Source organism: Zonotrichia albicollis, chromosome 2 (assembly GCF_047830755.1).
Source record: "Zonotrichia albicollis isolate bZonAlb1 chromosome 2, bZonAlb1.hap1, whole genome shotgun sequence".
NCBI classification, from domain to species: Eukaryota; Metazoa; Chordata; class Aves; order Passeriformes; family Passerellidae; genus Zonotrichia; species Zonotrichia albicollis.
In genome coordinates, this window is record NC_133820.1 from 17499190 (window position 1) to 17515511 (window position 16322).

The 16322-nt window shown below is 39.3% G+C and overlaps 1 protein-coding gene across 1 annotated transcript; it reads left to right on the top strand.

Annotated features, from left to right (window-relative positions):
• Positions 1 to 237: 237 nt before the first annotated feature.
• PWP2 (PWP2 small subunit processome component) lies at positions 238 to 16040 on the top strand. The gene is made up of 21 exons (XM_005489004.4): positions 238 to 358; positions 469 to 581; positions 1356 to 1450; positions 1805 to 1904; positions 2399 to 2542; positions 2939 to 3074; positions 3503 to 3723; positions 4191 to 4334; positions 5034 to 5104; positions 5825 to 5961; positions 7035 to 7183; positions 7783 to 7930; positions 9104 to 9254; positions 9594 to 9774; positions 10712 to 10859; positions 11733 to 11841; positions 12140 to 12205; positions 12353 to 12571; positions 13655 to 13805; positions 14838 to 14912; positions 15061 to 16040. The coding sequence occupies exons 1-21, from the start codon at positions 341 to 343 to the stop codon at positions 15218 to 15220; spliced, it is 2736 nt and encodes a 911-aa protein (XP_005489061.3). The 5' UTR covers positions 238 to 340; the 3' UTR covers positions 15221 to 16040.
• The last annotated feature ends 282 nt before the right edge of the window (positions 16041 to 16322 follow it).

Sequence of the window (16322 nt, forward strand, 5' to 3'; positions counted from 1 at the left end):
TAAATACCGTAATATATTTACTAAAAAGAACCAGAGCTCCCCTAGCTCCTGGCGGCTGCTGGGGAGGACCGGGAGCGGCTGGGGGGGGTGGCGATACCGTGGCTGGGGAAGGGCAGAGCGATGCCACGGCCCGGGAGCGGCAGCCCACAGGATAATATATTCCCCATAGTATAATACAGCCCGTGTCAGCCCGTCCCTTTCTCTTTCTCCTCCCTTTCTCCTCCTTTTCTCCTCCCTCTCTCCTCCCAGTCCCTCCCTCTCTGCTCCCTTCCTTCCCTTCCCCTCGTTCCCGCCCCTGGGTGCCGCAGTTCCGCGGCCGCGCTCCCCACGTGTGGCCGCCATGCGCTTCGCGTACCGGGTGAGCGCGGGCCGGGGGCAGCCCCCGATCCCCAGCACCATCTCCCCATCCTCTCCCCCCGATCCCCATCTCCGCAGCCCCTCTAACGCTGCCCTTTCCTGCCCCCGCAGTTCTCTGGCCTGCTGGGCACCGTGTACCGCCGCGGCAACCTCAGCTTCACCCGCGATGGCAACTCCCTGCTCAGCCCCGTTGGCAACAGGATCTCCCTGTTCGACCTCAAGAAGTGAGAGCGGCGAGGGGCGGGAAGGGCACACAGGGCGGGGGTTTCGGGGGGAATAAAGCTCTGAGGACGTTTTGGAGCCCGATCCATGGGGCTGTCCGGGATGCTCGGCCTGCTAAAATATCCTGGGAAGGGTCTGCTTTAGCGTTAAAAGCTAGAAGGCTGCCTGATGGAATACCTGATGGAATACCTGTCACGGTGTTGTGCACGTACACTCGTGTGGAGAATAGCAGAGGAATTATGTAAAGGTGTGTTTTAGAGGGAAAAAGAAAAGGGAAGAAATAGATTTGTGTTTGATTTAGTTGTATGGTTTCTTTGTGTGCCTCTGTATTGTATATAACAAAAATTAGAGCATCAGCAGCCTTTCGTGTGTGCTAGAGTTGTGATCGATGCTCCCTGTGCCTCTGTTCCAGTCAGGAACCTGGAATTATAAATCTGTTATGCAGAATTACAGACCATCCTGGAGCCTGAAATTATAATTCTGTTATTTATGCTCCCTGTGCCTGCATTCCACTCAGGAACCTGGAATTATAATTCTGTTATGCAGAATTATAGACCATGCTGGACTGAAAGGATCATCGAGTGCAGCTCCTGGCCCTGCACAGAACAACCCACCTACTTGGTGTTCATGAGATTGTGACAGCTGAACAAAGTTGTCAGGGTTTTACATTAAATTTTGTCTATGGGCTTGCCAAAGGTATCAAACCATATTTTACTGACACTGATGTTCTTCCTGCATTCCCGTCCCCATTTTACTGTTGTGTGTTTTTGTTGCAGTAACAAGTGTGAGACGTTGCCCTTGGCTACACGGCTCAATATTGTGTGCGTGGGGCTCTCTCCAGATGGAAGCCTTGCCATTCTAGTTGATGAAGGTACTTGCACAGAGAGACATCTGTTTTGTAAAAGAATTCAGTAAAAATGCAGCCTTTTGGGAAGGAAATCTGTATTAGGTGTTAGGTGTTCAACCTTAACACAAAGTTGGAAGTGGTATGCTTTAGAAATTGCATTATAATTTTTGGGTAAAGTATCTTTATTTACAGAACTTTTTTACAGACTTTGTATAGTGTCTCATAATTTGGATTGTATTTTTTTTTTCATTTTAATAATATTAACCACACTGTCTTGAAAAGTTTTTCCCCCTCCTCTTGAAGAAAATAATGTTTTCTAGGGTTATGATTTCTTTGGGAGCTCAGTTATTCTCATGATCCTTTTTTCTGCCCTTACAGAGGGAGCTGCCCTGCTTGTGAGTTTGATTGGGAAATGTGTGATACATCAGTTTTATTTTCACAAACCAGTTCACAGTGTCAGCTTTTCCCCTGATGGCAAGTAAGTAAAGTGCATGCTTCAGAACAAAACAGCAGGAATTGCCCCATAGACTGAAAGTTGTGGTTATGATGACATCCTAACCAATCTAGGAATTTTTCCTGTTCATGAGTGAGGGGAGATTTTGAGCTGATCAGGGTCACTTTGTAAAATTGAGAAGGGAAGAAAAGGAGGAAAGCAAAGCCTTGGAAATAGAATATCCTGGTTTGAGTGTTTGAACTTTTCCTTCTGTTTTGGGGCTTTGAGAATAAGAATTTCATTATTCAACTGCAGTGATTTTTACTGAAGGCTTTCTCTTTTATAATGTTTAAGTTGGGAGATAATATCAGTCCGCAAATACTTTGTTTTTCATTGAAAAGCAGTCAATTTTTATTGTTTCAGTAGTGCAGGAACCTCTTTATTATTATATTGCTTCATTGTATTGCAGTCTATACTGAGCAGTTGTTTGCTTTATCAGCTTTGTGTGCAGTTATGTCTTTTTCCCCCCCTTATGCCAGGAAATTTGTGGTTACAAAAGACAATCTTGCTTACCTGTACCATGCTCCTGGGAAGAAAAGAGAATTTAATGCATTTGTTCTGGACAAAACCTACTATGGCCCATATGATGAAACAACTTGTATTGACTGGACTGATGATTCCAAGTGAGTTGTTAAACTGAAGTTGTTTACCTGCACATGTTGATATTTCAATGCACTTTGCATTTCCTCTGAAGTATTGTACTAGCTTTAAAAATTGTGTCTTTAATTAAAAAATATAATTAGGCAGACCAGAAAGTATAAAGAATGGGAATCAACAGTTTTCTTATTTGAAAATGCATAGTAATTCATAAAAGGAACAGATCTTAGGATTGTGAGCAGGGTTGACTTTTTATGTATTTTAGCCCCTTCTACCTCTGCTGCAGTCACCAGTCACAATTTACAACTCTTGTTAGTAAAATTAAAGTGGTGACTGCTGGATTTGAGCTCAGAACATTCTCCACCCAGGGAAGAGTTTTGCAGCCCAGTGTTCTGATTTTCTTTTCTGTTTTTCTGTTGCAGGTGCTTTGCAGTGGGGAGCAAGGACATGTCTACGTGGGTGTTTGGAGCAGAACGATGGGCAAACCTGATCTACTACTCCCTTGGAGGCCATAAGGATGTCATAGTTGCCTGCTTTTTTGAAGAGAACAGCCTGGATGTATGTATAATCACACAACACACCTGAATGTACAATAGTGGAAACAGAACTTATCCGTAGGTGGCTGTTTTGACAATATCTCAGAATTTAGAAAATACAGAAGTGTCTTTTGATTGCTCTGCCATAATTATGTGTTTAAATTTGTTTACCCAAACCATTATAGCTTTAAATGTGAAAAAATGATGTAGTTTAGCTGTGATGCTCACTGGTTATCAAGTTGTCTTTGGTCCTTGCAAAATTTTTCTGGGGGCAGGCAGATATTTCATCAGTTCTCAGGACAAGTAAAACTCCCAGTTCAAAGCACCTTGGAGTCTATCCTGAGAATAGAATGCACACTTTTTTAACCCTTCTGCAAGTCCATATTCATATTTCTGCAGAGCACAGAGCATGGATATTGGACAAAAATAATTTGTGTGTTTGTATTCTAGCTGTACACAATTAGCCAGGATGCAGCTCTGTGTGTGTGGCAGTGTGACACTGAGCTGGATGGTTTGAAGCCCATGCCCCCTAAAAAAGCAGCAAAGGAAAAGGAGGCAGCAGAAGATGATGAAGAGCTGCTTGAAGAGCCCAAGGGTGAAGAAATTCATGGGAAAGCTGATCCAAGTGAAGAAGAGACTAGAAATAAAGTTAAATATTCACGTGTTGCCAAGTAAGTGATTTTCAGTTACCAAAAATCAAAGTAGTAATGGGGATTTATTGTACTGGGCTTTTTTTTCATCTGTTATAACTTATTCAAAGCAGTATAAAACTGTCTAGGATGTAGAAATTTACTGCACATCCCATTTTAAGTAGTTCTGGCAGAACTACTGTCTGTCTTACCTTGATTATATGATGGGCACCACCTTTCACCTTCAGAATAACAAGTGCAATTTTAACAGTGTAAGAAAGACTCAATGGTGTGCCATTGTTTGGAACTCAGAAATTGTAAATGGGATCTTTACTACAGTACCCTCTGTGAGTCTTGAGGCTTTGGTTTCTTGCCAGAAGGGGTTGGTTGACTTCAGGAGATGACATAAAGGTGGCTCATCAGTCTCTTTGATGAGCTGCTTGGAGATGCAGCTCTGACAACATCCTGTTCTTCACCATTCACCTTTTTTCTTGTTTCTTGGGTGCCAGGTATTTTTTCAATAAAGAAGGAGATTTTAATAACCTGACAGCTGCAGCCTATCACAAGAAAACACATCTTCTAGTCACTGGTTTTGCCTCTGGAGTTTTTCACCTACATGAACTTCCAGATTTCAATCTGATCCACTCCTTGAGGTGAGCCATGGGCTTCTCACTATATTTAGTTTGGTTTTTGTATGGGAAAGGAATAGTTTTTTTGCAGGGGTTTCATGTTTGTTTGATTGAGAACACATCATGTTAAACAGTGAAGGATGAATAAAAAGAGCACAAAAATCTTAAAACATGACTGTAATTTCTGGAAAGGCAGGACCATAAATTTATGTAATAAATACCGTATAATTCCACTCCTTATTCTGGCAAAGTGAGGTTTGAATAAGGAAACTATTTAGGAATTCCTGGTTGTTGGTCACACTTCTTTAACTCTGTCCATTTTAATATTTTCAGTTTCTTTGTAGAAAATATTAGCTGGAAAGTTCCGCATATGGAAAATTATCTGTAAATTGTGTATAAATTGAGAAATCAAATCAGATTCTTTTCCATAACTATAGACAATTTCCATGTACAAAAAGGCCCCTATTTTATTTTCTTAAACTTGGGGAGTTTCACTCTGTTGGCAAGTACATTTTTGGGATGCAGATATTCTGCCTTCATTCTGAATAAGGAATATTTGATGGTTGGAGTGGAACAAAGGAATGAACTTTGTGTTTTTTGGTGTTACAGTGGTACAGAAGTTCAGTAAAACAATCAAACAACTTGCTTGAACAGCCTTGATAAATATTAGACTTGAAGTTTTATCACACAAGCTTGTTTATTGGTTAATTCTCTTTACTTCAGTATTTCAGACCAAAGGATAGCTTCTATTTCTATCAACTGCACTGGTGACTGGATTGCCTTTGGATGTTCAGGTTTGTCAGGCTTTTTTTGGTCTGTGTTCATGGGAAAAATAAGGAATGTGGTGGACATGAGGCCCAAATTCCTCTTGCTAGTTTTGACTCCAAATGTGAAATAATTGATGGTCTCATATCTGTGGTGTCTAGGTATAGTAAAGAAAATATCACTGATTAATCTCTCACAGAATTCTGATGATTTAGGAAAATATTTTATTGATACAGGAAAAAACACTTCCTATATTTTTTATACTTCCTATATTTTATATAGGAAGGCTTTTAACAGAGTTAGGGAGACCCCAGATCCCCTGTAGTTAATTTCTGCTTTCATTCTGGGCTGTTCTTTCTTTGCCACATGTTGCCCTTGGCATTTTACAAACCTGCCTGGATGTTCCAGCATTCCTACTCTGTCCATAACGGTTTGCATGAAACCCAAAATTTTACTTTTATATTCAGCCCTGCTTTTCTTTCCAGCTCATTTATCAACTGGTTGATAGCATTGCTGTTGTAGTATTGAAAACATTATTCCATGTAACAGCTTATGGAGGAAATTTTTGGGGAAATTGCCTTGAAGTTACAAAAGGAAAAAGCTCCTAGTAGGACTGAAAGATGCAGCCTGTCTGCATTAACCTTTGGTTTGTTTTGGATTGTTTTTTTTGCTGTTGCTTGCCAGTGTGTGTTTTGTGGCCTGCATTTGCATTGTGTTGGTGGCTGTGGTTAATCCTGCTGTGCTTACAGGTCTGGGTCAGCTCCTGGTGTGGGAATGGCAGAGTGAGTCCTACGTGCTGAAGCAGCAGGGCCATTTCAACAGCATGGTTTCCTTGGCATATTCTCCAGATGGACAGTACATAGTAACTGGAGGGGAGGATGGCAAAGTAAGTGATGGCAAATATTGCTGGAATGTGAGCTTTTAATAATGTACTAAGCAGCTTGACTTTCCATCTTATGTAGAAAGTTCTGTTACTGTAATTGGTACATATTTTTCTTACTATAAAGAGATAAATTTTTATCCTCTCTTTCCTTAAATGTTTTGATTTTTCTCTCTAGATTATATATATTTTCTTTTGTTGCTCCCTGTGGCTACAAATTGCATCACTTATGCTTTCTAACAGTTGATTTTTAATTATTACAGGTCCAGTCACCATAAATGCAAAAGTAACTAATTCATCAATGTTAGTTTATTTATGGTCCCATGATATCTTGGGATGAATGAACTCCAGCCACCCAGCTTCTTGCTCTTCTACTAATTGTTTTTTGACATGAATTCAAATGATTTATGCAAGTGTAATTCTTTGTTTAAATGTGCAATTCCAGAAGCTTGTTATTTAAGAGAAAAATTGGCTTTTCATGTATGACTTGCATTGAAATGATAGGCTGTGTGTACAGGTGCTGTTATTTTAAAAGGTGTTTTGCCACAATGTCTTGGCACATAAATGGGACAACAGTAGTAGCTGATTTCCTATCAAAACTTTTCAATGACAGATAAGATCTGCCACTTTCTGCCATTCAGAATGAAAATTGGCCCAAACCGAGAAGTCTCAAACTGCAGAAAGCTAAATGCATAACATTTTTGTTCAGGGAAAAAAACCTGAAACAACTGGAATATCATCTCAATTGTAACTTTTGTAATGGCTTTAGAGTTGGTTTTGAATTTGGCACCTGTCTTATTTGACAGTATAAGCTTGGAAGCTCAAGATGCTCACCAAGTGTTACTTTCCTTTATTAACTTTGTTTCAACTTTGTTTGTGTCTGTCTCCACTTAGATTTTTATGTTGCAAAAGAGGTTTAATGATAAGCTGTGGCCTCTTGACTGCTATTAGTGGAAGTCTTTTATGCTGTTGCAGAGTTCTATAATTAGATTTTCTTTACTCTGCTGCTGCCTTACCCTTATTTTCTCTCTTTACTGATGATGGCGATTCTGAGAAGGCTTTTCTTGTCTGTCCTGCAGGTGAAAGTGTGGAACACTTCAAGCAGCTTTTGTTTTGTCACCTTTACAGAACACAACAGTGGTGTAACTGCTGTAACTTTCACTTCCACTGGTTATGTTGTCCTGAGTGCTTCCCTGGATGGAACAGTGCGTGCCTTTGATCTGCACAGGTAACTCTGCACGAAAGCTTTTGTGTCTCATTTAGTCCTCAGCTTCCACACTCCCCCCAAAATACAGCAAATTGCTGATTGCTTGTTTGAAGTCTCATAAGGGTGAGCAGAACTACCTTACTGGTTTTTGGTTCAGCCTTTGATTTAAATTTAGGTAGTTATTAAAAATGCTCTTACTCCATCCAGTTTCTGTGAAGAAAATTCTGGAAGAACTTTCCTCAAAGAAGCTGGAAATCCAGGAAAATCATTGTCTGGCTTTACTCAAATGGGGAAAAAGCACTTTCCATAGTATAATACAGCTGTGCACAGAACGGGGTGTGTAAACAAGCCCATGTTTCTAAAAAATTGACATATGCTGTTTAATAGAAGAAAGCTCCTCTGAGTATTTCTGTCTCCTATTTCTGTAGAGCTTTTCATTTTGAATCTTGTAATCATGTTGAGGCATCACATCTAATTTTATAAAAACAATATTTTTTCTGTACACAGCTTAGAAGTCTTTACAATACAAAGGAACTCCTTCTGTACATAAACTTGTTAAACACACATTTAAATAAATCTACATAAAATGTTCTCATAATTTCTTTTCCCTTTTTTAACAGGTACCGGAATTTCCGTACTTTTACCTCTCCACGACCAAGTCAGTTCTCCTGTTTAGCTGTGGACTCCAGTGGTGAGATTGTGGCAGCTGGTTCCCAGGATTCCTTTGAAATATTCATCTGGTCAATGCAGAGTGGGAGGCTGCTGGATGTAAGTCCCAGAGTGTTGGGAGTGCTTGAATTTCACCCTGTGTGGAGTGTGGTGATACTCAGCAACTTTGGGATTAGTCAAGGGGGTTTCAAAACAGCATGAAGTGTTTTGTTATATTTATATTTAAAAACTGGAGCTACACTATGTTGCTCTCAGCATTTTAAAAATTTTATTTGTTTCCTGGAACTCACCCAGAATTTGTGTGGGAAATAGTTGTTAAAATTTTTGAGTAATGAGCTCTTTCTAGGGATGAAGTAACACCAGTGTTGCTGAGCTAACACATGGGCATGAAAGTCTTTCACTCCTTGTTCAGAGATGTTCTTTTCCACATATTTTCTGCAGGCAATGAAGAAATTGTAGTGGCTGTATTAAGACTGATACAGATTTCATGAAGGGTTTTGGTGGAGCAGAGCCAGGGGCATGATTTTTCAATTATTTTTCAATTCTTAAGCATTCCTGTACATCTTGTACAAGTAGAAGAGCTCAGTGATTCACGTATTTAATTTGGCACAGCCATGGAATAGAGATGACTTCAGTAACTCAGGATATACTTGATTGCATCTCCAGAGTTTTGAGTTTAGTTTCTTTCCTTGATATTTTTGGAGGAGTAGGAACTCCATAAAATGAAAGTCTCTGTTACTCTTATTCTCAGTTTTTTATTTTTATTTTTATTCTGAAGTGTTATCACCTGCAAGAGTTATTCTCAGAATAATAATATTCTCAGAATAATGAATTTTCAGAGCAATGACTTGGTTTTTCACAATTGGTCTGATTGTTTTGAAAGGAGGGAGGAAATTGGCACACTGCATCCCTAAAGTGTGTGCATAGGAGTGGTTGTAGATGCCTATATCGTGGTAGCACTTCAGGGAATTTTTTTAAAACTTGTAGAAATAAAAAGTTGAGAATCACTGGTGTGTATCATGCCCTGGGTCCAAAAGTGATCTCAAAATGAATTCCTGAAACTCTTTCCAGATTTATAGTGTGCTTGTGTTGAATGGGCAGAACTCTCAAGCATACTAAGTTAGTTGGCACTAGACTTAAAGTGCCAACAAGCATGGTTTATTTACCATCAGGCATGGTTTATTGGCTGTATCTGGAGTTTACTGAATGCAGACTACACAGATTTCAGTTTCTTTCACCTAATTCCAGGTTATTTTTTTCTTCTCTTTTTAGGTCTTAGCAGGTCATGAGGGTCCCATCAGCAGCTTGTCCTTTAATCCAATGAAGTGTGTTCTAGCCAGTGCCTCTTGGGATAAGACTGTGAAATTATGGGATATGTTGGACAGCTGGCAAACTAAGGAGACATTTATAATAAACTCAGATGGTAATTTTTATTTCATTTCTCATCCTTTATCAGATATAAAAGCACTATGTAAAATATGTTTGTAACAACACATGTCAAATACAGAGAGACTCATTCATGGAAATGGAAATCAAAGGTTCAGAGACTTCACTCTTGTGCTTGGTTAATAGTGCAATAAATGCTTTAATTCTAGCTTTATAATTAACTAAACATTTGTATGTTGTCTACGGGGAAAAAGTACAGTCATACTTTTTACTCTTCAACTTTTTCTAATAGCTGAGATAAGATCCTAGAGGAATTAGGGTCTTTTCTTAGAAAAGCATCTGAGTGCATTTTTAACTGTTAATTAATTCTTTGCAGTTCTTGTTGTTGCCTTCCGGCCTGATGGCAAGGAGCTGGCAGTTGCTGCCTTGAACGGCCAGATAACATTTTGGGACCATGACAATGCAGTGCAGACTGGCTCCATTGAGGGCAGGCACGACCTGCAGATGGGGAGGAAGGAGCTGGATAAAATCACTGCCAAGCAGGCAGCCAAGGGCAAGTACGTGCAGGGGGCTGCAGTGACAACAGGGTGCCATGCTGGGTCACTTTGGAGTTGTTTTTTCCATTTGTTTTCTACATGGAGATTGCAGAGTGCATCTGCTGTTCAGATATTCCTCATTCTGAATGTTAAAAGCCTGCCTGACATGTAGATGCCTCCCTTTTGTAGCTGGCTGTGTTCTCTGACTGCTCAGCATCATTCTGAGCACTTGTTCTTTCTCATCTGTTAGGAACTTGGATTGCCAACATAATATTGAGCTTCTCAGGCCAAGGTGTTAAGTTTCCTATGTATTAGGTTTTTAGCAGATATCTTTCTACAGAAACAGTAGTGTACAACAATTAGTATGTAGAAACTATTACATTTTTTAAAGAAAGTCATTATGGGGGTTATTACCTGTTGCTATGCATGTGAAGTAATGTTTAAATGCAAGCTGAATTTGTGTGCTCTCAAAAATTATCTTAGAGAAATATTTTATTCTTCTCTTTCCCCCCCTTTTTTTTTTCCATATTGCTTCCACTCAAAAAAAAAAGAAAAAAGAAAAATAGCCTTTTGGAAAAAAGTTTTAGAAAAAAGCAGTATTTTTTGCTGGTGAGCTCTCAACCATGCTTTTCCAACATGCCATGGCATTGGTTTTTCTGTAGCTCTTCTTTTAGTGTCATGCATGATGTAGTAGTAGTAGAGCTCCTTGTCTGAGCTGTGACTCAGATTCAGAAATATGGAAGTATTTCATACAGATGTTGAAGTTCTAAATTGTCTGTGATTCATAGTAAAGCACCAGATGCTTTGTAGTAAATGTGTGTGTGAAGTGCATACTGTGTGAATGAAGATCTCCACTTTTACCATGGAGTGGTTATTTTCTGAGACTTCACATTGTACTCATATCTTTTAGCTCAGATGTGGCAGTGAAATTAAACTGCTTTCTCTTTTTCTTTACCAGATCTTTTACAACTCTGTGCTATTCAGCAGATGGTCAATCTATTCTGGCAGGTGGATTGTCAAAATTTGTGTGTATATATAATGTCAAGGAACAGATTCTTATGAAAAAATTCGAAATTTCATGCAACCATTCTTTAGATGCAATGGAGGTATGTGAGCACAGGAGTCTTCTTTAAATTTCCTCACCCCCACAAGACTTTGGTTTTGATATAACATCTCATTAAGAGTGATTCATGAATGTTTCTTAAAGAATGGGTTTATTTTTGTGCAGGAGAGGGGGAAGGAAATATTCCTCTTGGAACAGACTGAATTCCTGAAACCCTTCCAGATTTGTAGTGTGCTTGTGTTGAATGGGCAGAACTCTCAAGCATACTAAGTTAGTTGGCACTAGACTTAAAGTGGAAGTGAAAATTTAAATTACCAACCTTTTGTACTAAGCTAACTCCCCAGGTGTCAGTTTGTGTTAGCAAAAAAATGAAGGATTTTTTTTGTGGACACAGAACAGCATCACTGACCTTTATAAACTCTGTTTCTGAATATTGCCAAATACCAAATTAAATTCCTTCAAAAGTAAAGTGAATTATGAAAAACATCAGAAGGGAAAAAATTTCCAGTAACCCTTTTCACCATCCCCTTAGCAGGAAGGATGGTAATTGTTCGTGTCAGGCTGTATCTGACTGGGGTTCCAAGTATTCCTTGTCAGCAATGGTCTGTGAGCTGGTGTAGCTCAACATCTGCCTTGAAAGAAAGTGAACAAGCAGAAACAGAATCCTGGAGGGGATGGGTATTAAGGGGGACCAGGGAAGTCCCTAAAATCTCATTTGCAGTGTTCTGGTCACACAGCCCTTGCATTAGCACAGTGGAACCTGCAGGACAGAAAGAGCAGGGCTGCAGCTGAGGAAGCAAACAGTGCATCTCTGGAGCAGAACAAAGTTATAAAAATGTGAGAGCACAGTCTAAACTGAGCTCTGCTATTTGAGAAGAGATTCAGTGCAGTGAATGGAACTTGCATGTCTTTCCAGGAGTACTTAGATCGGAGAAAAATGACTGAATTTGGCAGCATGGCTCTGATTGATGAAGGCGGTGGAGGTGATGAAGGTGTTGCCATCCCTCTTCCTGGAGTAAAAAGAGGTATGGCTTTGGCTTTGCTCTCTTTGTTTCTGCTTTTGTGTGCATCAGAACCTTTGCCACAGGTAAGAAGGGTTTGACTTGTTTAGCTCAGTTTTAACATCAGGATTACAAAATTTGGTCTCACCAATTAAGCTGTAGGATCTCTTGGACATGGACTGTGCCTTCCTTACCCAGTCTTGAATTCTGCCAGGTTTTACCATGCTGCACATTATTTAATGGTAACATCATTGTCAGAGTTGATAACTAGACTGTGAACTTGTGATAAATCTGTTAAATCACTCCCAAATTTCTCTTCTAGGTGACATGAGCTACCGACACTTTAAACCAGAAATAAGAGTGACTTGTGTGCGATTCTGTCCTACAGGTTAGTACCAACAGTTAATTTAGGATTTTTTTTATTCCTTCTTTTTAAAACATGTGAAAGAATAGAGTACTGGAGGATTATCATCACTCTTCTGTTTCCATTCTAGAACAATTTATTTGTTGTTAAATATTGTTATTTCTCTTTCAGGACGAAGCTGGGCAGCCACCAGCACAGAAGGTCTCCTGCTCTATTCACTGGACTCTGGGCTAATTTTTGATCCTTTTGAGCTGGATATTGATGTCACACCCAGCAATATCCACAAAACACTGGGTCAGAAGGAATACACCATGGCTATTGTCATGGCCTTCAAGCTGAATGAGAAGAAATTAATTCAGGAGGTGATAGAGGCTGTCCCTAGCAGTGAAGGTGAGTGGATCTGCCATGGAACCAGGCTGAGCTAGCTGTAAACAGACATGTGTGAACCAAATTGAGGTGTAAAGGCAGACTTTTCAGTGTTAATTTATGTTTTAATTTTACCCATCTGCTTCATGCTCATTTAGTGACTTCTCAACATGGAATTTGATCAGGCCTAGAGGTGCAGGCAGAGTTTTTGCATGTCAGCTGGTGTTGGAGGGGCACATCAAGTTTAACCTGAGTTAATCAGACACTGTGTCTGTGTGATGAAGTCCATTAACCAGTAGCAAGGATGTAATCAGCAGTTTGAGGAATGTGATGAATCTTGTCTGTTGAGCACTTGTGGCACCACATCAGGAATACTGTGCCTGGTTCTGGGACTGACAGCACAAGGAAAGACATTGATACTCCAGAACATCTGGTGGAGAGCTTGGAAAATGATTGGAAGGCCAGAGTACAACTGGGGAGAGGCTGTTGTAATCCACTGTTAACAGGATAATTGTGTCCCTGTTTCTTAAGCAGAAGCTGTTTTTGAGAGTGGGTTATATATAATATATAGTGATTTAGTTATATGTAAGATTAGTTTGGATGCTTCTAAATAGTGTTTCTTTGTGCTGTGCTGTTGCTAACAGCATTCAGACACTTCCTGTGTGGGCAGGTGACTTTGCTGTCTTTTCAAGTATCACTGCCTCTGATTGTTGTGCATAACTGATTCCACTGAATACAGAAATTTGGGTGAGGTCAGGAGCAGCAACAATAAAGTCTTTACTTTAGAAAAGAGGAGAAAAGGATGAAGTAAAAATTCTGAAGGAGAGCTGCTGAGGAGAGTACTCTGCTAGGAGGAAGAACTTGTAGAGGGAGGAGTTAATTTCTTGCTTTTAAACACAGTAGTTTTTGGAAGGTTCAAAGGAGGAACATTTGTCCCCTGAGACACTGTGGTACTGTACCCTGAAATACAGCACTAAATACCCATCACTTGCCAAAGTGCTGCTTTCTTCTTCCCCCTATGCTTTCCTGTGGTCTCCTTCATGTTATTCCAAATAGTAACTCAACTCTATTGGATGTTTATGGGGTTTTATTTTCCTTTTTGCACAGTTGATGTTGTCTGTTCATCACTGCCAGACCTGTATGTGGAGAAGTTGCTGGAGTTCCTGGCCTCTGCTTTTGAGACCTCTTGTCACTTGGAGTTTTATCTTATTTGGGCTCATAAGTTGCTTATGCTGCATGGACAGAAGCTGAAAACAAAGTGAGATCTCATGAAAGTCAAAATGCAGACATGGATATTAAAATTAAAAACCTGTCAGTTTAAGGCTTTTACTTAACATTTACTCACATTCTAGATAATACATGCAGTACAATTGGAACACTTCAGTTTTACAACTTCTGTGCTAATGATAAAAATTACAGTTTGGACTTGATCTTAAAGGTCTAAAAAGATTTTAAAAAGTATGTGTGACAGAATTGGAATATGTTACTGGATTTGTGAAGATACATTGCAGAAACATTTTTCAAATACAACAGGTAAAACTTACTTGAGTTGCTAAGACAATAACTGCATAACAATTTCAAGAGTGATAGCAAGATTTTGGCAGTTGTGTTTTTAAACATTTATGCATCTTAAATGTAACTGAAAGGTGATGTGAAGGTACGGATTGCATTTTTACAGACCTAGCTTGTGATTATAGCTGGTAGTACTCTGCCTTCCTGCAGAGTACTTCAGAACTACATGGGCCTGGTCTGTGAATTCTATTCAGCCCACCCCTAATATGGAATTTTAGACTTCTAGGAACAAAACCAAGCAAATTTACAAATTTAAAATGGGCTAAATGAAAGGTAATCTGAGAAGGAGTCCTTCAATTTAAAAAAACAGTGCATTGTGTAACTCTTCCTTGCTTCAACATGGATGTTAATGTTTTAGTTACTGAAATGACTGGGACAAAATCTCTCCTTTTGTTCCTGCTGAGTTTGAAGAGGACAATTTAAAACAAACTCCCCCTTGTTCAGAAAGTCTTGTAGTATCTGAAAGGAACTGTCATTGCTGCAGCAAGCAGAATTAGCTCTTCAAGATGCACTTGGACATTAGAAAAAATATTTCTCACAATATATTACTTGTATTGAGCGTAATTATTGTGGGCAGAGACCTTTGTTTCTTTAGGATTGTCTTTAAAAGCTGGCATTGAACTTGTATGCTTGTTAGAATCTTGAGAGTATAGAAAAGTTCTAGATTCCATATGTACACATGAATTGCACTGCAAATTGCCTGTTTTCTCCATCCAAGGTCAGTGAAGCTGCTCCCTGTGATTCAGTTCCTCCAGAAGAGCATCCAGCGTCACTTTGAAGATGTTTCAAAACTGTAAGTATTGTTACACCTGAAAGTCCAAATCAAACACCTGGAGTGATCTGGGGAATGACAGTGTGCTATTAAAGCTTTTGAGACAGCCTTCTTTTAAAGTTGTTTTGATTTTAGGAGGAAAACAACATTTTCCTGTTTATTTTTACAGCTGTGAGTGGAACATTTACAACATCAAATATGCCTTGGCCATTTCCCAGCAGCGGGGCATGAAACGTGCAGCAGAGGAGACACCAGGAGATGAAGAAGAGTTGGATTCTGACAGTGATTATCTTATGCAAGAAGCTCATAAGGATAATTTGAGTTCCTAATTGCTCCTTGTGAGAGGGAGGGAACCTCAGACAGTATTTTATGCAGTGGTATTCACTGAGAATGAGTGGCCCTCATAGTGGCAGCAATTCCTAACAGTGTGGTAGAGTTCCATGTGATGGAGGTTCCACGATGGAAATGTGGGATATGCCATGGATGGCACTTGGCCTCTTTCCTCTGCCATTTGGCTGTAAACTTGACAGCATTGATTTCTTGATTAACTGATTTCTTTTTTGTTAATAATTCTGATTTCAAGTAAGAAAACAAACAAGTGTTCTTAGGGAAGTTAGAAGTACAACTGGAAGAAGTTTATTCTTCATTAAAAATACCTTGCACATTAAGTATTGTGAATTTTATAGTGCAAGCTTATCCTAGACTGACTCTGAATTTTAAAAAGGATAAAAAAAATCCTTGATTGGAAATATACTGGTCTCAACTTGTTTTAAATGTTGTTTTACTTTGGATTTTTTATGTACATATTTGTGGAACACTGTTTTCTTAGTTCTGTAACCTCCAAGCCTGATGAGATTTCAGTAATGAGGAGAAATGAGGACCTGTAGCAGCAGCTATTGGAGAAAATTTATGGGGCTTTACAGCTTGTGTTGAGGTTTGCTTGACAGCCTTGAGATACTGTAGTGAAAATTTGTTTGGACATTACCAACTGAATAATGTGACTTAAACTGTAAGAGAATGTTACAAATGTCATGGCTTGTTGGATTTTCTTTTTGAGTTTTTTTAAGTTTTTCTTTTTTTGATGAAAGCCCTTTTGTGTCTTTTTTTTAAATGTTGTTTATTAACACATTAAAACCTGAAACTTTTGATTCCCTCTGTTTTTGTGAATTGGTGGGAGAACTGGCTCATAAGAGCAGGTACCTGAATACAAAGAATTAGGTTTGTCCTTGTAGTACTTTGAAGCCACATGCTGAAAGGGCTTTGTTAATGAAGATACTACAAATATTACCAAGGATCCAGAATTGATTTTCTCAGCATATTCTCTTCTGGATTTGTTTTCTGGTCACTTTTCACTGTTGGAATAGAGGAGAGGTGTAAGTATTAAAGGTAACTGCAATGAGGTCTCCCCTCAGTCTCCTCCAGGCTGAACAG